The sequence below is a fragment of the Perissodus microlepis genome, chromosome 11 (genome assembly GCF_051167445.1).
Source record: "Perissodus microlepis isolate ML-2025 ecotype Zambia chromosome 11, ASM5116744v1, whole genome shotgun sequence".
Lineage (NCBI taxonomy): Eukaryota > Metazoa > Chordata > Actinopteri > Cichliformes > Cichlidae > Perissodus > Perissodus microlepis.
The window spans coordinates 30,926,705-30,949,905 of record NC_140471.1 but is presented as its reverse complement, the minus strand read 5'-3'; the positions used below and the strand labels follow the sequence as shown (position 1 = coordinate 30,949,905).

The 23,201-nt window shown below is 39.6% G+C and overlaps 1 protein-coding gene across 4 annotated transcripts in view; it reads right to left on the bottom strand.

Annotated features, from left to right (window-relative positions):
• Window positions 1-23,201, bottom strand: part of sema6cb (semaphorin 6Cb) — a 152,592-nt gene that overhangs the window by 56,142 nt on the left and 73,249 nt on the right. For all 4 annotated transcript variants that reach the window (XM_084944076.1, XM_084944079.1, XM_084944080.1 and 1 more), the window contains 3 exons: window positions 11,486-11,688; window positions 6,033-6,147; window positions 2,907-2,964 (listed from right to left, as the gene is read on the bottom strand). In XM_084944076.1, coding sequence (XP_084800202.1) covers window positions 2,907-2,964; window positions 6,033-6,147; window positions 11,486-11,627 — 315 coding nt within the window. In that variant the 5' untranslated portion in view covers window positions 11,628-11,688. The remainder of the gene's footprint in view (window positions 1-2,906; window positions 2,965-6,032; window positions 6,148-11,485; window positions 11,689-23,201) is intronic.

Genomic DNA, 23,201 nt, shown 5'->3' with positions numbered 1-23,201 from the left:
CGGCTCGAGCAGCTCATCAGTGGGCAGTTAAGCATTGTGGTGCCTCAGTGATAAAAAAAATCTCTGGATCTGTGAAAATGCACACACGAGTGAAACAAAACAAAGCGCTGCTCGCAACACTTCACTGTCTATATAACGAGGAGTCAATTAGCTTCAATTAACCTGCTGGCCAAAAGCCCTGTCCTTATTTTGTAGACACGACAAAATACACTTTTTGTAGCCGTGCTAGTCGTTCAGCGGGCTTTTATTGAAAAAGATCCATCAGCTTGTTAACAAGCTCTGCCAGCTGAAGGATTAATGTTCCCCCATCAACTGCTGACTAATTTAGTGGCCAAATTTTCTCAGAACTTATCAATACCAGGCTAAATACTTGGAATTATTTAAACTCATTTCTCAATAGCATGTGAGCAGATAAGAGCTGCATGGCTCAATTGGCTGTCTGAGAACAAATTGGCTAGCTTGAGTGGAAGGCTGCCAATATTGAAGTATTCAATATTTCTGTGCAGTTGGTCGATATCCAGACCAAGAGTTCTCTTCGTTGCCACATAATAACATACATTTTTGAGTGAAATGAGCTTTAGGTAAATGTGTCCCCACCAAAAGAAAATATTTGCCACAAATCCAGCGCCATACTTGGTTAAAGTAATATTGTACAGTGCCGTGCATATTTTTTATGTCTTTGCTAAAGCTTCACAGAAAGCAACACCGGTTTAAAATGCATCTTGAATCTTTACTGAAGCTGAGGTTTCACTTCTGCTGGACCACAAGTCCCTGAAGCACAATTCATCCCACAGGCACCTTGTTCTTCATTTCTTGGGGCCTGCTCTCAATTTTCTCGGACAGCTTTCAGTATAGCAAAACTTATGAAGAATAGATTTGCATTTTAATTGTTAAGGGTACATCTACAAAGTTAGTATTATTTCATTTCCACTTTCTCAGATAAACATGATAATGAATGAATAAAAGATTAAGGTTACTATTAATATGAATTTTTCTCAAAACATAAATTAAAACATATCTCAGTACTTCTCTTACATTTCTGGATTTTAAACCCTGTTTTTTCACTTGGCTTGAGCACACTGGATGAAAAATAGCCATCGCACAATTTCTATGGATGAGAGTTCAAGCAGCAGGATAATGCATGATAGTTTAGATAGGACAGAGATAAAAATAAAAATAAAATAAAGCACAAGTCACAGATTTGTGATATACAGACAATCCAACTTACGGTAGGAGTCATTCATTCCTGCTTTTGGTCTTTTATTTAAATTATTTTGTCTATAGGAAAACTACACATTGCCAACCTCACTCTAAAGGTGAGATGTCCCTGGTGCTCGAGGGTGTACATCTTTGGTCTAACACATTTTATATAAAACCCAAGATCATGAGTCAAATTTTTGACACCAAATCCATCATTTTGTAATCAGTACATGGCACACTGATTTTACAGCCAACACTTTGCTGTAGAAAAACACCTTTGTTTGGAAGACCTCTGAGGTGATTTTGTGAAGGTCCAAAATGATTCAGTAGGACTCAGCATTTATGGTAATAGGTTTTACCTTGTCCACGCTCGATTCGGTTTACTAATAATTACTTTTGGCCACCCAGGCCCGGGGAGACTGGTGAAGGGGAGAATGCGAATGAGCGCCCGGTGTGAAAAATGAAGAGCTAGTTTAAAAATTAGCCGCCATGAAGGAATGGATCTATGATGATGGGGGACCCACCATTTTCTGATCTGAGTCAGTCACACACCACCAATTGAACTCAGATGGATAACAGGGTAGGACAGCAAGAATCTGATGGCGGTGTATTCATACAGTCTTTAATAATTTTCCTCTCAGTTCCTGCTGTCACACTGGAGGCAGCAGCAGTATGGGTGAATTGAAAGAAAAAATGCACATCATATACATACATTCAATGTTCAAGTCCTCATATAACCCAGTAGAAAAAACGACTAACATAGTTTTGTTCAAAGGTTCCCCTTCTTTGTGTTTTGTTCCACACCCAAATCAATAGTTTAGATGTCCTCAGTGTGGAATGGAGGTGTTATCAGAATAAATATCCCTGTTTGGCAGTAATTTATATACAACCAAACAAAAGTCCAAGCCTTGGAGGGCTTTTATTTAAGTGCAATCATGTTTGACAAATGAGATTCAGATAGGAGTGAACATGGCACTTCAAACAAGAGCAGCGCTCCACTTGTAGTGGATATAGATGTCTGAAGAGAGATTGCTTAATACTTGAATGAAAGTGAAAGGCAAAGGGTAGAAAGCAAAATAACGAGATACAAACAAAACAGCCCATCCCCCCTGTAAAAACACCACTGTTCAAAAAAGAAAAAAAAATGTACAAGAAAGGAAAAGCTGCACAAAGAGCTCTACCTTGGTTCAAACCATTCCTTAAAATGGGTTCAGGTCTATTTTGTCCCGGTGATGTATTATCCAGACTATTACTATTGGCAAGTAAAAGCCCATGTTCGCTTATGTGAACGACTTTAAAGTTAATCTTATGTTTAATGAGCACAGAATCCTAAAACTTATTTCAAATAGACCAAAATAGTCGAGTAAGCCTGATAACGCTCACATTATTGGTATTGATCGCGAAGGATCGAGAGATCAAACGTTCCTTAAATGTCAGAGTCTTACAGAAAGAATTTACCTCTGAAGTGAGTTTTTGCATTCAGAAAAATCCACAGACCGTTGTTAAGGTTTAAAAGCAAATGGCAAGTGCATGATCCAAGATAAATAAAATGTCCTTAAATAAATGAATATCGACCTAAACACATGTATCAATTAAAAGTTCTATGTTGAACTAGAATATAGCTATGGTGGGGTTTTTTTGTATAAGATCGAAATAAAGTAAACACATTGGAAGATTTTCAATCATGATAGCAGACAGACACTTACCTGCTGTGGGATTATCTGCTCAGATGAAGCTGCAAGATTGATGGCAAACACATGGTCCCTGCAAGAAAGTGAGTCACGACATTATTGATGTCATCTTTACGTTCTTTTTGCAATCCTTCATTTTTTTTTTTCTAATGCAAAGCTTTAGAAGCATCTAACTTAACCAATTCACCAAAACCTGCCCCAAAACTCTTTTTTCTCTGAGTGCAATTGATTACAGCTGTGCAGCAACACAGACTGGAAGGTGGATTAACAGGCAAGGTTTATTGGCTTTTTGGCTTCAGGACATCACATGAGTTTTCCAACTATCAACAAAACCCATATGAATCACTTTGTGAAGTGAGGAATGCATTTGTTGCACGCAGCTGTAGGAAATATTAAGCCAGTTTATGTGCATATAGGACCTCTATAACTTTTTGGACTGGGTTCTTGGCAGTGGGAGCACTTTATTTTGAAATAGAGCCAAACACTATAGCAGAACTTATTTTGCACAGTGCAACTGGGCAGAGAAGGTGCAACCCTGTACTGTTTAGATAATTAACCTAAAACACATCGAGTGGCAGAGCAATGTGCAAATTAGGCTGTGTAATGCACTTGAAAAAACTTCAGAGGTTCTGCCAAACTGCAAACATGAAAGCAGTCTGATGCAGAAGTGCTGCCTGAGATATAGTTCACAAAGAGCTAAAAGTTTCATTTTGGAAACATTTACCTTTTGGAAGTTTTACATTTTCACAAGAATGCAAAATTGCGAGAAGCAGTTTCTGTAGCCATGTGTGTTTTTTTCCCCTAATCACTTTTTATTTTCACTTGGCCTTCTTGGAATTCTTTGTTATGCATTTAATATACAATATCTGTACTGTTGACACAGATTTCTTTTGCTGGGCTATTTTCCCTCCCTGACAATTAGTTGCAAATGTTGTCTTTCTTCATTGTGTCCTTCCAAGAGCCCATTTACCTCTTGCCCTGTTTTTGCTGCAAAAAAGGAAAAAAAATAAACTGACTTGTGTTTAATTAGCTTTACTGGCTAAAAAAAACTCCAAATGGGTAAATGTGTTGCTTATATAATCAGATAAATTATTCAGAGCTTGTTGGCTGCTTATCAAACTATTTAAGAAGTGTGTGGATAAAGGTTTAGGTTAAAGAAACATGATTATAATTACCAGGGCTCTAGACTAACTTTTTGACATGGGCGCACCGGTACGCCTAACTTTAAAAATTTAGGCGTACCGGCACAAAAGTTAGGCGCACTCAAATTTTTCAACCGCATCGCTTAACACCGCAGTTTTACATGTGCACTTTCTTTGGGGGGGAAGTCCATACAGACAATATTAATTTCTAAATTATTAACTAACAAACTTGTGCTTAAAGTGCTTTGTCAATATTGTAGAAAATGTTAAACTTAATCATCATCTTGGCCTCCTCTGACGACCTGTTTGCTGCTGTCTGCTGCTGAAAGGCCGTGGGGAGAGGGGACACTTGGGCAGTGCATTTATTGCAGCATATAATGTGTTTTCTGGATACACTGTGCTTTTTCAGCATTCAAAGATTGATGGCACCGTGTCAGAGCACTGGCTATGAATTTCAGACAGATCAGGCCTTAACTTAACAAAAAAGTTATCAATAGTTCTTTTCATCTTTTCTTATTACCCACAGCTATATCCACTTCTCTCAGGCCTAGGCTGCTCACTAGGGCTGGGTATCATCACTGATTTCTATAATCCATTCGATTCCGGTTCTCAAAGTCCTGATTTGATTCAATTTAGCCTCAGACAGTCAGAAATATTATAATTCTGATCATTTATCAGTACTGATACACATGAGACTTCATCAGAATTGTGAAAATCACAGCAGATGCCTTTGTGTGAAAGTAACTGAGAATAAAACACAGGAAAACATGAAGGAGATTTTCCTGGTCTGGCTTTTTATAGCAGATAACCTTAAAAATATTCTGCAATATTCTGCAATTTTGCATAATTTTAAGAAATTTAAATTTCTTCAGTATTGAACAGCAGAAATTAGGCTTTCTTGTCCGAGGTCATTTAAGTGAAAAAAGAAAAAGCGCTGTAAACAACGGTAGACTGGTGGGTAATAAGCGAATGAATAATGCAGAAAACAGATTTGAGATGGGAAACTGTTCCTGAAGTACAGAGAGAGAGAGAGAGAGAGCTGTGCAGGAAGTGTGATTTTTATCGTGGTGGAAGCAAAACAGCAAAAGTCAGAGGGAATTCATGACGACATTGATCAAATGTGAAGCGCAGTTTGCTGCTTCTTTTGCTGCTGGCTCGGCGAATTTTGGTTGGAGAGAGACAAAACCTGCAGCTCAGAATCAGCGCAAAAAGACGTAAACACAGAGCGGACCCGACGCATCAGAATCGCTAAGCTCCGACAGCGTGTCCGTGTACAGGCCGTCGGGTGAGAAAGCCGAGAAAGACAAAGCGGATTCTGATGCGTCGGGTCCGCTCTGTGTTTAGGTCTTTGTGTGGAATCCGTTAATGAATTGATATCGCTTTATTCAAGCTACTCACCTCTCTCTTCCACCTGCACTTTCAACTGGACCACGGCCAATCAGAGAGGTCCCGCCCCTGACTATCTCTGATTGGTTTAGTCCACGATAGGGGCATAATGTGTGTCTGTTGTTGACCACACGGAGAGTTGCAGAGATTTTTTTTTTTGTTACCGGAACAGTTGGTCGCACAGGTGCGACCAAATATTTATTTTTAGTCGCACCACTGAAAAATTTGGTCGCATTTGCGACCAAATTGGTCGCACTCTAGGGCCCTGATTACTCACAAAAACATTTATTATACTGAAGCCTTTGTGCAACCATGCACATGTTAACATAGTATCAGACTTATAGACGGATGCTAATGAATATAAATGTGTAAGATCATTATTAACTATCCCTTTATAAATGTACAGATTTTACAGTAGGTTGGTAAAAAACACATGTATGAAAATATCCCTATTCCTTATAGTCCTAATATTTGTATGTTTATACATGAAGTAATGGTCAACGTTTTACATGAGATGTTTTGAGTCATATTTTCAACTTCAGTAAACAATGTAAACATTGTTATATTATATCTTTTGTTATGTTGAATTAGCAGCTGAGTGATGGTGACTGACCGTGCAGCGATATAGAGCATGTGGTTGATCCTTAGCATTCGCTGGAAATCCAGACCCAGGCGGACAGTGTCATTGTCTGACATGAGCCCCTGGAAGCTGGGGTAGAGGTACGAGGCTGCACGGGCAAAAAGATGAAGAGAAGAAGAAATTATTCGAGTATAAGACAGTCATATGCATCCCCCCCTCCAAAAAAAAAAAGAAAAAAAAGAACAACAAAACAAAAAAACAACTGGAAAGGAATGTCAGAACTTTACTGTGACAGTTCACCGTGGAATCAAAATTTTAAAACTAAAATTAGGAATAAAGGAAAGGGATTTCCAGTCTTTGTCAAATGTCAGTGGCGTTTTTTTCCCTTTGGAAAAAAAAAGCAATTTTTCAGTTTCACATTTATGGAGGCAGTTGGACAACGACAGCTAAAAATTTCATGCACAGTAGTATTAGCAATTTAAGAAACACTAACCCAAGGTTACAATTTAGTCGTCTTTTTGAAAACCCTGAGCTCACACTGTATGCAAATGCACACTTGTGGAGGTGGATCAGGGAGAAAAATAGCATCCTAAGCTGCAAATTAAGCAGTCGTGTCATAGAAGTCAATCTGATTTAAATAACTGGCTCCTCGTAAGCATTTCTGAGCAGACATGTCTGGGGACTGTGCCAAGTGAGGACAAAGAAACAAATCAAAAACATCTGAATAGACATTCTAATTGTCACATTTAAATCAGTCTCACCTGTTTCAAAGGTCACGAAAGTTTAGCTTAAGCCGTTTTCATGCATGCACTGCACCCATGAACTTTTCTAGGACTTATCAGGGAGAGCCGCACGCGAAAACGCAAATGTTGGACATTAAATACTCTTGTGAGGTCCTTATTGCAAGGTCTGTCTGATGCAGGATTGTGCTGAATGTGCAAGTAGGCCAACTAGTGGGCGACACGTGTTCCATCTCCTGCATGCATCCCTGTCACAGAAACGACATGATGTACTCACTCCAACGCAAACCATTTACTGCTGCATGACACGTGTGAGAAAGGAAAATATCCCAACGCGATTCTCCCGAAATCTTCGAAAGTTCATGTGTGAAAATGTCTTTAGTGTTATCATCAATGCCATTAAATACCTTCACCTGGTAAAGTGCCTCTATAACAAATGACACCAACAGGAAAATCATTAAACAAAAAACAAACATAAAATGTTAAATAAGATGAACTGAGGGAAGTCGTGCAAAGAAACAGTGATGTAATATAAACTTTATGGTGCACTATGGCTGATTTTCAGCTTCCCCTTCTTCCTCTTCCGCATGTTAATTTCATTTTCTTTCCCTTACTCAAAGTGCAGACGAACTCACTAGAGGGCAATATTATTTTAAACAATGGGAGATTGTGTCCAGTACTTTAAATAACAAAATAACAGTCAGCCAGTGGATGGATATGCCTTTCAAAAACTTGATTAAAAAAAAGATCCTTCAGGCAAAAATGGAATAAGCCTGGCTCAATACTGACACCACGCTGTCTTCCATATCACAGATACTTCCCCTGCTGTCTTCTTTTTTTTAACTAAGCAAAGATTCAGCTGAAGGCCAGAGCATTCTGTGTCTGTAAAGTACTGTATTAAGTGCCCTCCAGCTTCCCATCTGACCTGGGCTGCTGCTGAATTAGCAATCCCCCCTAGAAATACACCACAATCTGAAATTAGTCTCTCTACAGGGAGCCGTACACGCTCCTTTACCCACTCGTCTCAAATCGACTGTTTAAAGATTTAAACGCCTAATGTCTGGCTGAGTGCTGGACCTTGCTGTGCTGTCTGGTGAAGAGACTCCCAGTGGCTCAGCAGCCCGCCCTGCCATCCTCCCCCTTGGCAAATGAGGATTTCTAATTACTCTTTAGCACTTTCACACCCTGTTTGGCTTGGCTAGGTCATTGCTAGCAGAAAACCCCCAGGATAATGACTCGAGGCATTTAGGATCACTACAACGAGAAGAACGTACAATGTATAAGACCAAGTACTCAAAGAACTACACCAGAATCCTACATTGAAGCTCCAGCAACACTTGTAGTATGAAGAACAATGTTATTTCTTGACCATCTTGATGGTTAGCTTTTAGTCTTCATGGACAATGGGAGTAGGTAAAGTTGATATGCTGTAAAGCCGATTTTGTATTGAGATGTTTTCCCCAAACTGCACTTCAAAGATTGCATTTTAAAGAACAAATGAAAGAAAGGGGAAACAGTCTGTCAAGGACACGCGTTAAGTTATGACATGTTATCCATAACTGCTAGGACTTAGTTCAATATTTAAAAGCTATTGCTACTGCATAGTAATGATAACTTTTAAAAGGAACCTTTTATGCCCTTTTTTCAACTGCAGGGTTTTATTCTTGAACTCTGTTGGAATTGATTTGCATGAGAAACTGTTCAAAATAATTCTTATTTATCATATGCAGAGCCTTGGAGCAGCACCTCATTCACTGACTGAAACAAGAGATTTTAGGTTAACCTTAACAACGTCCCTTTTTTAAGGACAGTATCTCTTGATTGGCTGCCTCTAACATACAAAGGAAAAGGTTGTGTGTGTAAGATGCTAAGATTAAAGAAAGTTCCTCTTTCAGACATCATACAGAACCAAGAATAGCAAAAAAGCTGCTTGAAACCAATCGTGAAAATAGGTAGTGTAGTGTATGCATCCTAAACAAGACTAGACATTTTATTAATAGCCTCATGTTCTGTATAACCTGTATCAGCTGCACTGGCTGTGGAAAACCTAAATATGCCCAACTTAAACAGCACGGTGTCAGTCAAAAACAAAAAGTGTAAGAAAAATTATTTGTCCGCTTTCTAAAAGAAGGAGTCACTTAGGTATGATTTCATAGACTTCATCCTGACGAAGTACTATGATTCATAATGGATGTCTCAGAGTTGCGAGGGACCTTGCGCCATGCTGTCACCTGCTGGAACTAGAAGTGACAAATTGCTCTCATTACACCTGGGACGGAGCTCCACATATAGCACTATTAGCACAGCTATTTCTGCTAATGGTAGCGTTACTCTCTTCCAGATAGATCAATTACAGTGTGTGGGCCATGGTCTCAGCCACCTCTTAAATCAATTATGGGCCATTACATTTAGCAGCCAAGACCTCTTCTGTAGACCTTCCCAGTTATTGGGTGCCACAGATGGGTCCCTAAGGTGGTCCAACAGAGCAGTGTCTTGAGTGTGTTAGAAGTCTTCAAGAGTCTCTTAAATCAAAAACTTGCTGGTTTCCAGCTGTAGCTCTGAAGTTTTAATGTCTTGTGCTGTGGTAACATGTGGAGCCGGGGTAATAATTCATTATTAGCTTCTATCGACTGTCATTGGAATATGGCTGAGACAGTTGTGCTATGAAGAGATGAAAATCTTTTGTTCATTTGAAAGATTACAGGAAAAAAGCATTATTATGTGTTTGAATTAATTAAATTATGGTATTATTAGGGACTGAAGAGCATGGACAATTCAGACATTAATTAAGTCAAGTAATATTAACTAAAAAAAACAAAAAACACTCAGTAAAATCCATATTGTAGTCACTGTCTCCTAGGTAGGGACAAGTATTGATTATCAGTGGTGATCCAACTCTTTATCAGGAAAAAAAGCTCAGTATGAAAATTAAAATGAAGAATGTTTATGATGTCAGTAAACTAACCAGCTGTCACCTTCATTATAACAGCAGTATGTATGTGTTGTGCATGCATACAGATGGGGTTTTGTTTTGCTTTGCAAAAAATACTGAAAAATTGCTCTTTTTGTAGTACAAGTTTGCCAAACTCTGATCTAAAACAAGGGAGGAAAGAAATATTTGCTGTGTTTATTTCTTGTCAGTGCTGTTCTTGCACACCAGTCAGTAGTAGTACACATGAAAGACCCACAGAGTGACAGCTGAGTCATTTTTCCTGCAACTGTTCATAGTCAGTGCTAAATGAAGCTACTGTGAGAAATTTGGCTGACTTTTACACCAAACTAAATAAATCAAACAAGAAGAATTTTTACATGAGAGCATTGTGAAAATGTTCTTTTTATGATATACTGCATACATTATTTACACACTCCAGTTGTATGCCACATACAATAAATGTTTTATTATTCTAAACAATGTTTAGCCTGTTGGACAGTCTAAATAGCCCAGCTGTATCCTAATGTGAATCAGATACATGGGCAATAAAAATAAAAAATCAGCGCTACACACTTTACATCAAAATTATTCGACAAATTTGCTAAAAGTTTGCACCTCCGCTCTGACTGAGACCTTTTTTTTAACCCTTTAAAGCCGGTCGGAGTGGACACGCTTCATTTTGCGTAACTATTTTTAAATCCCGGTAGCACTGCAACCACGTAAGCTAGCGCAATAATTTTTTTTGCATATGAAACCGGAGGAGTTGTACTTACATCTTATGCCATCAGCTTGTCCTCGGTCACAGTTTCCTTCCACATATAGCTTTGCAAAAACTGCATAAAAAGCACTTGCAGCAACAAAAACATAATATTCCAGAAACGCGCTTTGCTGATCCGATCAGCTGTTTGTAACACTTCCTACGTCCATCAGCGTGAACTATCACATGTCCGGCATGACCTGCCCGAAACCGGACGTGACGTCATTTTGCGGAAATGTAGTTTTTTACCATCGTGGCCTTATGAGCCTATACTTGTGTTTTTAAAAGTTATGTTTGACTTTATGACTTTCTGTGTCGTTTCTGGGATGCTGAGGACTCATATTGCACTGCTGGAAATATTTTATTTTGATGCATATGCTGGTTTTTTTGCAAATTTGCACTATAATATATTTTTTCGTTTTTCCTGCAGTATATGAAAATCGGTGTATCTCAAAAATAAAACTATGAAGACACTTAAAATAAATTTCCTTTGGTGGGAAACTAGTTTGTGCAACTTTTTTGTATTTACAGTTTTGAGGGATAAGCCTCTTAAATTTCTCTAACTAGAAATATATGTTAAAAAATCAAAAACAATTTTAAATTTTTTTGTAGTTTATTGCACTTTTTTGCAATTTATGTAATTACTATGCACTTAATGCAGACATATTATTAAAATTTGGGCTATAATGGTTGTATTGATGTATAGCAACTTGAAATGCTCCAAAAAAATGGCTCCACAGCATGTAAAAATATACTATAAGCTCTGGCGGACTTGGTTCTATGGTAGGTCTTAAAGGGTTAATCATGCATACTGAAACTGAGGTGACCTTATTCGACACCAAGTCAGCGCAGAGCTCAATAAATAAATTTAATTATAGCTGTTCCAGCAGCAGAATAAACATCTACAGATTTGCTTGCTGCAAACATAGCCTTAAACACATCCACCTCACTAAGCTATATCCCCCAGTGACGAGATATGCCTTAGTGACCCTCGCTCTAGATTTACATGTACTCCTGCAACAGAGATCACCATGGCAACAACAGATTTTGAACTTACTTTCTCTGCCCACGACGCTGATTGGTTCCAGGTCTTGGGGGAACGGCGTGGCTCCTGAGGACAGCTGAGCTAAGAAGGCGACAAAGGTGAGAGCCAGGAAGGCTGGCAGGATGGGTCGAGGCAAGACGACCATCAGCCTCATTTTGGCAGAGGAAGAGACCTCACCAGTAACACATGGCCCACAGCAGATTCACCTAACCAACCTATAAAAGAAAAGGCACAGAGTTGGTGCATTGTTGTTATCAATATTACATCTGAGACACCTCAGTGTAACAAAATTAAGACAATCAAACACTATAACATGGTCGACTTCTAATATAGTAGCACGTATTGGATATAGATGCATTTTATAGAGATTCTAAATTAAAAGGCAACAATTACATAACTGAAGAATGACTAGAGTAATGTTTAAAGGTGGCATCTTAGTTCCTATTAGCATGCAATGCCTCATGCCAATGCAGTGATGTGATTGAGTGTCCGCCCAACCACTGATTTGTAAGAGTGCAAATGCATTAAAAAAAGGCAGATGGAGTCAGAGCAAACCAGACGTGTGAGGGAAGCAACCAGGAGAGAAGGCAGGCTGCAGGACCCTGACCAGAAGGACACTTAAACATTCACTGCCCAACCGTGTCTTAAACACAATAAGCACTCCTTGTTCCGCCTGATATGGCGAGATGTCCTCGCAATTGTTTAATTTAGTAAAAGGTCACTCCTGTGTATATTTAAATATCACCTCTAAAAGGTGGCTCTCACACATGAGCTTTGTGCAAAAACAGCTCCTTCAACTGCAACAGTCACCAATGGTTAAGAAATATGAGGAGGCTTTAAAGACTTTCCATAATCTCATGAGCCACTAAAGAGAGCCTGAAACTGATGAAATGTAATGAGGATGAACAGGGTGAACATCTCTCACATACAACTATATGCTTTTACAGGAGGAACTAAAGGTGGAGATCATCAAATAAAAAAATAAAAATAAAAAAAAGGCAAAAACACAAAACAAACAAACAGATGAAAACTGTGAAGCAGCAAGAAGGTTCAACATTTCTGTTTGCACCGGTGAGAGAGTGGCAGCAGGATTATGTGCTTTATATGGAGAATCAATTGTGAGTTATAGGTCAGGACCATAAATGTTTGAAAGGCATCCTTCCAAAGAATTGCCACACCTGTCTGTCTGGTTAAAAGGCCCAAGCTAATACCTGGATAATTTGTGACAGGGCTGTACATTTAAAGGCAATGGTGACCGGGACTTGTGATATTAGATTAAAAGAAACATTCACATGATTTCTATTATGGTAAAGAGTAGATATGTCTGCCGCCACAGAGTTGAAAGTGTAGGAAACTCACTTGTGGGAATTTATGCAACAACACAATAGGCTAATATGTTTCCAGATTCTGCTACAAAGAAGATGATTGGCTTTTTGGAAGTGACAGCTATCTTTGGTATTTTTGAATTCTCCCATAACTTTCTACTTCTTTGTGATTCTTGGTGTCCACGCTGCGCCCACCCACCATGCAGGGTGGTGGCAATACCCAGTCAGCCTTTTAGGTCTCAGGGTAAAAAGGTTTAACAATTCAGAAGTTGGAAAATAAATACAAATATAACTTAAGAATGGATATGTTAAGCTACAATGACAAAATATTTCATTATGCAGACTGCAATGTATTGGTAAAGTAAAAAAAAAAAAAAAAAAAAAAAAAAAAAAAAAAAAGAATAGTAATGGGTAAAAAGATGAAATTGAGAATCAGTGCGAGAAAAGTCACAAACCCAAGCTGGAGAGCCTCATAGATTTATTAAGTAATTTTCACAGATGAAAATGCACTCTCTAATCAATCACATAACGGGACCTTGTCTGCATCAGGCATCTTTTCAATACTGGCAAACACTGTTGGGCTTAGGTGTGGGTTAGTGTCCGAGAAAGGCAGGACAATTTCCTGGGCCATTATCACAAAGGCTCAAATGGCTCAAAAGGCTCACTGTTTAAAAGCAGCTTTTAAACAGATATCAGAAAATGTTAACATGACCTGCAAGCAGATCTGCACTAAAGCACACAGAGTAAGGAAACAGATGCATATGCCAGGTTGTACCATTCAAATGCTTAATACTTAAATAGTACAAATACTTGCTGCATTTATCAATCTGAACACCTGGTGCTAAAAACATTCAAATGTACACAGAGCACGTCCTTTGGAAAAAAGTTGGGTGGTAAACAGAAAGTGATTCATTTGTTGTTGTGCGTTTGTTAGCATGAGAGAAGAACTTGTCTTGCATAATTAAAGGAACAACTCCGTAGCCGAACAAAGGGTGCTGCCATCGAAATCAAGATTTCAAAACTGAAAAGTCAAAGAAAGATGTAATAACACCACAAGCAGTATCTGTCAATGATCTCAAAAAACAAAACAAAACAAACAAAAACCAACAATGACAGCTTATCAAGTAAAGATGTTGCAACCTCATCCACCTCCAAGAATTCAAATCACAGATTATCATTCTCAATAAAGTGTTTGACAAAGGAGCTCTGAAAATATTTCCTCTTTAAAAAAAAAAGTTTGCATAAAAGTTGGACTCGAGTATCTGTGTGGGAATAATTAACAGCTCCAGACATTGTACACAAGGCTGAGATTATGCATGAATGTTAATTTCCACATCTGTTTGATATTTGAGGAAAGAGACAGTAACAGATGGATGGAAGAGGGATTTGTCGAAACCAACTTCAGACTGTGATGACCTGCACTCCTTGCCAATTTATTGAGGGCAACGTGTCCTCTACAGGGGTTCTTACAAGCCCTCCCAAGTTTATGCACTGTGTCGCTTGGCAGTGAGACTTGGGCCACATGGTTTTAAGTGGGAGCAGAAAATTAAGTCAACAGAGACATGAACTGTCATCAATATTGATAATAGTGTGCCTCATTTAAATGCAGGCAGAAAGCTGCATTTAGCAATGAGGTCAAGCGATGATCACAACACCATAAATCGACGTGAGTGGGCGAGTGTCTGTTTGTGTTTACTCTGTGAATTACAGCAGCTTGTGTGGCCTGCCTTAGTAAGTATATGAGAGCGATATACCTGATGAATTAGCCTCATATGGTATAATTTGGCTGTTTTGTTTTTTTTCCCCCCAGCCAGCAAAGCAGCTATTTAAACAGATGATGTTATTATGAAGACAAATAAGTGAGAAACGTCGCTTAAAACGTCAAAAACATTCACGGCAGAAAAAGGCTAAACAAACTTTTGTCATTTATAGCGTTAAATTACCAATAAAACAGCCGAATGTCAAAATGTATCCACTTTCATCATGAATACGCAGAGCCGCACATAAACCTAAGCAGCGTGTCCGGGGAACACTATATTCTTGTGAGAAAGGAAGGCAGAGATCATTTATTGACAACCTACTTAGCTAAAGGAAGGCAACCAACAGAGTGTGAAAACAAGACAACCATACTGAGTACAAGAGCTTATGCAAGACAAGTAATATACCCTACATGGTTTGTGCATACAGTATTAGCTTGCAGTTAAGGTTGAGTTTCAGACTGTTGAGGACTTCATTATCCTGAACTGGTGCTGGAGACATTTTTCAAACTTTACTGCTAGAAGCTGTGTGACAAAAATAAATACTTGCAAATCTAGACAGAAGGGATTTGTCTTTATACTCATCGAATGTATTGGATATATCGCCCACCCCAGGTTGAGCATATGTGAAAAGTAGAGCTCCTGGTTAGATTCCACCCACTATTTCCTGCATCATTCCCCTTGTTCTTTGCTGTCTGCTCTCTACTGCCCTACCAAATAAAGGCTAAAAACTACCCCCCACCCAAAAAAAGAAAATCTGATTTTTACCTTCAGATTTCAAGTGTGAAATACTGGCAAGCTCAAATCATACGAAAATATACTCCACAAGCTGCTGAACTTTGAAGTTAAATGCTGGCAAATGAGGCCCCCCAAAGTAGCTCACATCAATGAATCAATGTTGCACAAAAAAACATTTCAGTTCTGCACTTGAAAAAGATTAAATACTCATTTCTGTGCCGTGTACACTGTGCGGTGCATATCAAACATTTCACCTGATTATAAATTTGTTCTCTGGGTGTGATTTATTGTATGTGAATCAGGCTCTGAATGCAGCATCATTGATTTTTTTTTGAGACACTGCTTACCTGAAACTATGAAATCAAACATCACAGTATATTATATTTGTAGGAAATTTCTGGATGGAAGATATTGAAACAAGTTTCATTTTGGGATTTGTACCTAAAGTGGGCCTTACTAAAATTGTTCTCCTAGAATAAACAGTCTTTGGTGCTCCGCAGATGATTTCCTGAAGATAGACATTACGTACTGAAGGTCTAAGCTCTTGCCTTTAGTTCTGTTCCATCGCTGACATTGTTCTGGTTGTACAGCTTAAAGTAGACTTATTATTTCCCCGTTTTCTCTCAAACAGACACTGTTTCAATAGTGGATTCCTATATTAAATATGGCCCAAGTTCCAAATAATGAGGTCAGTATATTACAAATAACTCCTTTGTGCCAAAAGCACAGTCTTCAGTCTGCCCTAAAAGCTCTGTTTTCAACAGTTTTTAATGCCATTAGGTCTGTGTAACATCAAAAACAGGTGATATTGTTAATATGGTCCTCACAGCCACAGCTGTGAGCACAACCGCTAAACAGTTAAAACCTTCTGTTTACACGAGGCAGCTAAACAAAAGAAAGCTGGCTTAAAGGGAAAGCTAAAGCAGCTTGTTTTAGACAGGATGGACTGAACAGCTGCACCAGGGCTGGTTATGAGATAGATGCATATTTCCTTTCCAACTGCAAATCAAATCAAGCTACCCTGCTAAAGTCAAAGAAACATAAAGATATAGAACTGGAAACGAGCATAAACTATACTTTTGAATCTGTTACACTAGCAGACAAAGCAAAGCACACTGAAAAATGTGTCTACAAATCAACTACCCTCTGGAACTCTGAGCTCTCTTAATTTAACCTAACACAAAGTCTAATCAGTTAATGACTTTCTGTGCAGTCTAAGGAGAGAGGGATGGTGAGCTGACAGCTGTCCAAAGGATATAGGCCAGTGCTGATCCTATTCCATGTTCACTCTCTGTGTTCTAGGGTTTGATGGGAGGGCTTGGATCATTTTCTTTTTAATGAACTGGACGTGTTAAGCAATCTGTGAGAGACTGGCAGTTGGGCCTCTTTGGAGGGGTAAGTGTTTCTGGGATGTTGTGGCACACCATTGATAATCTGAGATTCATTTGGATTAGCCAACAGCACCGCATCTGGACTTGTAAGATGAATCCACACAGAATCCAGGCCTTTTCTGGGCTAATGCATAAATCAGACTAAAACAATAAGAAATGATGACCTTAAATCATTGTCATGAATTGAGCCATGCAGTCATTTAAATTCATATATAAACTCCTGCAAGTAAATTTTTATGTTCCGCGTCCCCATTTGCCTGACAATAACTGTCCCATAAAAAGTCACGTTTAAAATCTAAATTTCAATTTCATCCTCAATCAGCTGCATTGCTCTGTATGCACCTGTCAACTCCTGGGACTTCTGTTTTCTGACAACACTTGCTGCACAACTGAACAGCAGAGCATAATCCTGATGCAAAAATCACTCTCTAATATTCCCAGACCTTACCGTGCTTCAGTGGTGGGGAGGCTAATCCACTCATTTTTTGATAGCCACAGAATTGAGTCTGCCTTTCACCTCTGTGGGCTTTGATATCTCTGAGCCCCCTGGCTGTGAATCTTTTGTCTGAAGCCACACTAGTTTCTGTTCTCACATATTTGCAGGAAGCACTGGTCAGCATAATAAGCGAGCATATCCCTGGACTCCATGATAATTTCAGACACAATTAGCCACATTAGCCTCTGCTCTCAGCAGGCCATTACAAAATAGGCTATTATTCTGGGTGCTATAATAACACCAAGAATATGGCTTCCACATGATAAGTCAAGTGTGGGGTATGTTTGAGGACGCTGTGTTCAAGCTTTACAGAGTGAACACTTAGCAAGAGAGGCAGAAGAGTAAGCGAAGAAAACAGACCCTGACTGCTGGATACACAATTAGGGTCGTGGTGTTATATTATTCATGCAAGAAGGCATATAGAGAGTTGAGATGCTTTAAGAAACATCAGTTCCATTAGTGTATCTGTGGCACCCTTTATACCTCCATTAACCTGCTCCAACAACAATTAATCTTCTGTGATGGACTTTCTGTGCTGTTTAGAGATTTTACAGGGACACATATCTGAAATAAAATCACATGCCCTAAATGAAGGGGTTGTGTTAAAAAATGCTGTGTTTCCTCACATTTTTCAAGTTCAACTGCATCTGAGTTGTTTCATTTAAAATTCAATGAGGTAATGTACAGAAACAAAGTTAGAAAAAAGTTGTCTCTGTCTAAATATTTATGGACCTAACTGTAAAATCCACATAATGAACAAATAAAAAATGTAAACATTCGAATGACAGACCATATCTGAGTTTTCTAGCTTTGTAAAACTAATGAATATTTTTGCCTCGTGATTTTTTTTTATTTTTTTATTTTTTTGGTCTTGCTGTCAAAACAACTGCAGGGGAATTTTAATGTGACCGGAGGAAAAACAACACATGATATGAATGGTGTGTGGTGAGACAATCATTTCATTGTTGAGTCCCGAGCCATATTGTCCCTCCCCAAACTCCCTTTGGAAGGTTCATCAGATCACCAATCTCATTGCAGTCCCATGACACAAATCACACAGCACATCACCATCTGCACCAAGTTGTTTTTCTCAAGCACTCAAATCCTGCTCTTCCTGCATACTTTCAGATATTTCCACATAAAGCCACGGTTAACGTTCAAAAGCTGATGTGAAAAATAAAATGTCCTGAAAATGTTCTTCATTGGAAATATTCTCTACATATGTTCGAAGCAATGCTTCCCTTTGCCAGTTAGTTCAACTCTGCCCTGAACCCTCCCAGACAGGAGAAACTTCGCTAATTAGATTTCCAATGGCTCACCGCAAAGACGCCGTGGTTGCAAATTGGAATTGGGATCAAGGAGCCTTGGACAATAATTGAAAGAACAACCCCCACAAGACACATAGGTGGATTCGAGATTTTAGGTAGATGCTGCACATGGTACAAGCCAGTTCACTGTAGTGTAGTTACAACCCAGATAAAAAGATCTTTAAACATATTTTAACACATAAAAAGAAACACTGTTTATACTCATGTTCATGTTTATAATGCCACTTTCATTATTAAATCAGACTTCCAGTGTTACCTGTCCAGCTGGCCAGGCAGATGCTATGTACAAACACTTGACACAGCAGAGACATCAAAGATGGGGTTCTGAATACAAACATGTCAGATAAAGGAACTGGGATTTTGGTGCTTTTCAAAAGGTCCTGCAGTGGCAAAAACAGAACGGCTCTAGGGGATCACCGTGGCAACATTTTAAAAAGTCCATTAGCATCACAGGTCGAAGAGGAGTGATGGCTGGCTTCTTGCATTTTACCGAGAATAGAAAATCAATGGTCCCTGTAGTCCTTTAGTTCTTGGATTAGTATGTCAACTGCCTGGTGTCAGTATAATGTAGTCTTATTCTCACAGTGTCTGCATTGTGCCATGGAAAAGAGAGGGCAAGATGGCATCCGGGATGAGACATGTCTGTCAGGGGAGGTTGGGACCCCCCTCGCCATCAATGCCACTCAGCCTGCTCCCAGGAAAGTGCTGCTTTAACCTCAGTGCCCGCAGAGTTCAGACAAGTGATGGGTTGTCCTGTTGCACAGGCCATCGATTGTCACCCCATGTCAGAAATCTCCATTCTCTTCTCATCACAGAATCCCCACGGACCAGAGTGTGGTTTGTACTTAAGCTTAGATGGTAGATCTTTAGAGAGCTGATATCAAAGTACAACCCCGCTGATGGAGAGAGAAAACAAACGTCTGGAAACTGTTTCCGCAATAAATAATGTACACTGTCAGTTGTTCGAGCAAAAATGAGGATATTAGCGTCTTACTGAGCAGCATGGATTCAATAGGAATGGATAGATGATGCTGGCTAACACCAATTGCTTTGGGCATCACTCTTGGAGAAAAGTAGCCCTGCCTGCAGTCAGGCCTGCTCTCAGGACTTCTTTCTACAGACATCAAGTTGGCCAGACTTCACACAGGGGATCTATGCAGGACTCAGACAGTGAGACGGTTCTCTGATCGATCTGCAAAACCGCTGCAGGCAACATCCATCGTCTTCATGTCTATTTGCAATGGGCAAAAAAAAAACCCCAAAGGGCTATCAGTGGAAGAAGGATAAGCCTTGCACCAGTGAAATCCTCTTCAATCGTCTCCCTCCTGTTAATTATTTACATTCATCTTCAGGGAGGCCTATAATTCCACTAACATTCTGTGCTCCCTGTCAGTCAGGATCCACCTTCAATCTTCCAGAGTCCTTATGGCATTTAAATCGAGACTTACCTTGGGGTCTTCTAATCAAATAGATCAGCTTAAAATATGCTGGGCAGCATCTGTGCTAACCTAGCTCCCTCATCTCTTTCTCCTCTTCATATATAAAAGTGAATGTTAACTACCCCCTTCTCCTTTCAATCTCTCCGTCATCAATAATTCACAATGTTATTGAGAAACACTACCTGAACCCTGTATTGACAGAAATCCAAGCACTGTCATTCCCTCAAGGGCGTCATAATTGGATACCCCCAGAGGCCACTGATGAGAAATGCAGAGCAAAGGGGGAAAAGTGGGACGATTGTTGTTGTTTTCTCTATTTTGTGTTTCCAATTTTAACTTTCTATTTCAGGAACCCCAGTCTGACCTCACAGGTGAAGTCAGCAAACAAATCGAACAGGGGACTTTCCCTTGACTATGTGTTTGAGGATCCCAATTATAACTACAAAAATGAATCACTGAACTGTTGGTAAATTTATTTCCGTATTGCACTGTGTGAAATTTATTTAATTTGCGTTTGTTTGTTTGCTTGTTTTAGGGGCGAGGGGGCTGACTTAAATACATTATAACGGGCAAACCAATTTTAATTGATACCATCCTAAATGTTAAATCAGTGTTCTCCCTGTAAACTGATTCAACTGCATGGACATTAAGGAAATACAACACCTCTGTTCAGATGCTGTACATTGTTGTCTGCTCTGGTACTAAAGCAATGATGAAAGTGCTGATATAAAGGAGGAAAGAGCAGATATAATCTCCTGTCACAGTGCACTTTACACACCATCACGGTGCCTGCATCTGTCACGATTTGCACAAAACTGCTGACCTCTCGCAAGGGCATAAGAGATGCACAGGTAATCCAGGGAAGCAGCCAACAATCCAGACGGGATCAAAATAAGCTAATAAAATGCTTCAATAAAATGTGGTGAGAATGATGTCAGCCATTAAAAAAGGTTTGTTGTTGCCAGGTGATGGGCATTCAGACCGGAACTAAAGCTAAGACGCCACTGCCTGTGCTCTCAGTCAAAGCAAGCCAGGTGGTTAAAAGCTTTGGTGATGTTTATGCATCCCCTAAGGTGAATAAACAAACTCATGGGAAGAGGAGCGCAAAGAGCTAAGAGGTTTGCCTGCAGCCATGTGGGTGTGCCTACACATTTATTTGTCATTTATTCATCTATTTATATCTACTTTTTTATTTTATATCCTAAGTTGCACCATTTACACCAAGCAATACGTTGAGAAGACTGTGTATACAGTTTTCTAGAGGGGTGACTTGGCAGGCTGTGATTCAGCTGTCACTGCAGTAGGCAGTTAAAAAAAAACAGTAATCCTAGGAAACAAAAGCAAAACCTCACGCATAAGCAGAAGTATGCCAAGCTGGCCGAAATCACAACAAGAATGAGACTTTTTGTTGTGCAAACAGCAATACAAATAATGGGTTGGAAGCTTATCTTGCTTATGATCCTATTGTATACTCAACTGCTTTATTGCTAAAAAGCCAACAGTGACTGTAGAGTGGGCGTGGGCTTTTAATCAGACAACAGTGTAGGAAAAATCTGCTCTGTCATCAGATAAATAAGCCGAGCGGTGAGGTTTATATAAGGAAGCTTGAATTTAAAAAAGACCCCCATGAGGTACAAGTGTACATAAAAATCCTCATACTCATGGCTTTCTCACAACAAATGCAAAGACATGAACAAGACCTAGGCAATCAATACTTCAAAGGTTCTCCTTACATTTTCGTGATTTGACAAGACTCAATCAGTGCTAAAACCTGCACCACTGATAAAATGAGTCAGAAGATGGGCAATCTCTTTTTTTTGCTTGCTGTTGCTGAGGATGCTTCAACCGAGGACCACCACTGTAGAGGACTTCACAGTGGCTTTGTGTCCATTAACTCGGCAGCGGACGAAAAGAGAGTGCGAGTTCTCTATTAACACAGAAGTTCTTTGATCTCCATCTCCCCTGTGGTACCAATTAGTTTGCTGCACCGTTTGCATTTCAAACTCTTCACACTTCCTATTTTGAAAGACATCCTGCATGAATTATCAATCTACCACAACTTTTGTTCCCTCTTGGTAAAAAGTGAGTTTCGAGGGGGATCTTTCTAAAGTTCGGGTCACTCAAATGATGGGTCGCTGGGAAAGCTGAGAGGCATAAGGTATCTGTTACTTGTCTCCCGCAACCAATCAATGGTGTTTTCACCCCGTGTGGAAATGTTTTTATTTCACTATCATGCAATGAGGGGAGCGCCTGACCATTTCTCTTAGTCTTGACAAAAGAAGAGGTCACAATTTCAGCTGTGCCAAAGCTGATATTTATAGTCAAAAGATAAAACAGAGCAAGGCAGAGTAGTTGAGAATTGATCAAAGGAAGATAAATAGCTGTGAAGATTCTTCCACTGCCTTTATCCCTTGTTAGCTGAGGCAATCACACAACCGTCACCGAGAAGATCCATCGCCGTCACATTATCCCAACAAGATTACAAGGAATGGGGGGGGGGGGGAAGCTAGCAAGGGAATGTGTGACAAAACTACATTTTGTGAATTTTGGTTAAGGAAGAACAAAAGCAGCGAGCCCTGCTTTTATAAATGAATGATTTTTGCAATCTGACTGGTCGATGCTGATGAAGGGAAATATAAATCAAGGCTAAGAGTGAGGCTTCTTGGCGAGAGTGCTGCACGGAGATAATGGCATCATCATGCCTGTGTGGCTCACTGTTCCTGGGAAGATTAAATACTTTATCATTGTCTTTGGGACAAACATTCTCCGTACGCAAGCATGCATCCAATTATTAGATGCCTTTTCCACTCAAACCCAACATCCATGTGTCAGCTTCATCCCATACTAGGTGAAAAGGGAGAGATGAAAAGAGACAGCAGTCTTATCATGACAGTGCTACCTTTCAGGGCAGTAGCCCACGGTGGCAGCTGACCTCACTTTTATTACCACCGTCTCACACTGACGATATCATCTTAACACATACTGAAAGACCCAGAAGCTTTCAGGCTCAGTTTATCTCATTTTATGGCTGTAAAAACTCCATCTTGCCCAAGTCAATGGCCACGGGCTAGCATACACCAAGGAGCAGTGTGGCTCCTTTCACCTCATCAAAGGCTCCAGTGTGACATGGAACAAGAGAGGAAGTTAACAGGAGCTGGAACATCAAACATGGAAATGGGAAATGAATAGTGACAGTAAAAAGACAGAAATCTCAATGAGGAGGAGGAGGAGCTGGCAGAGGGGGAGATGGCAGT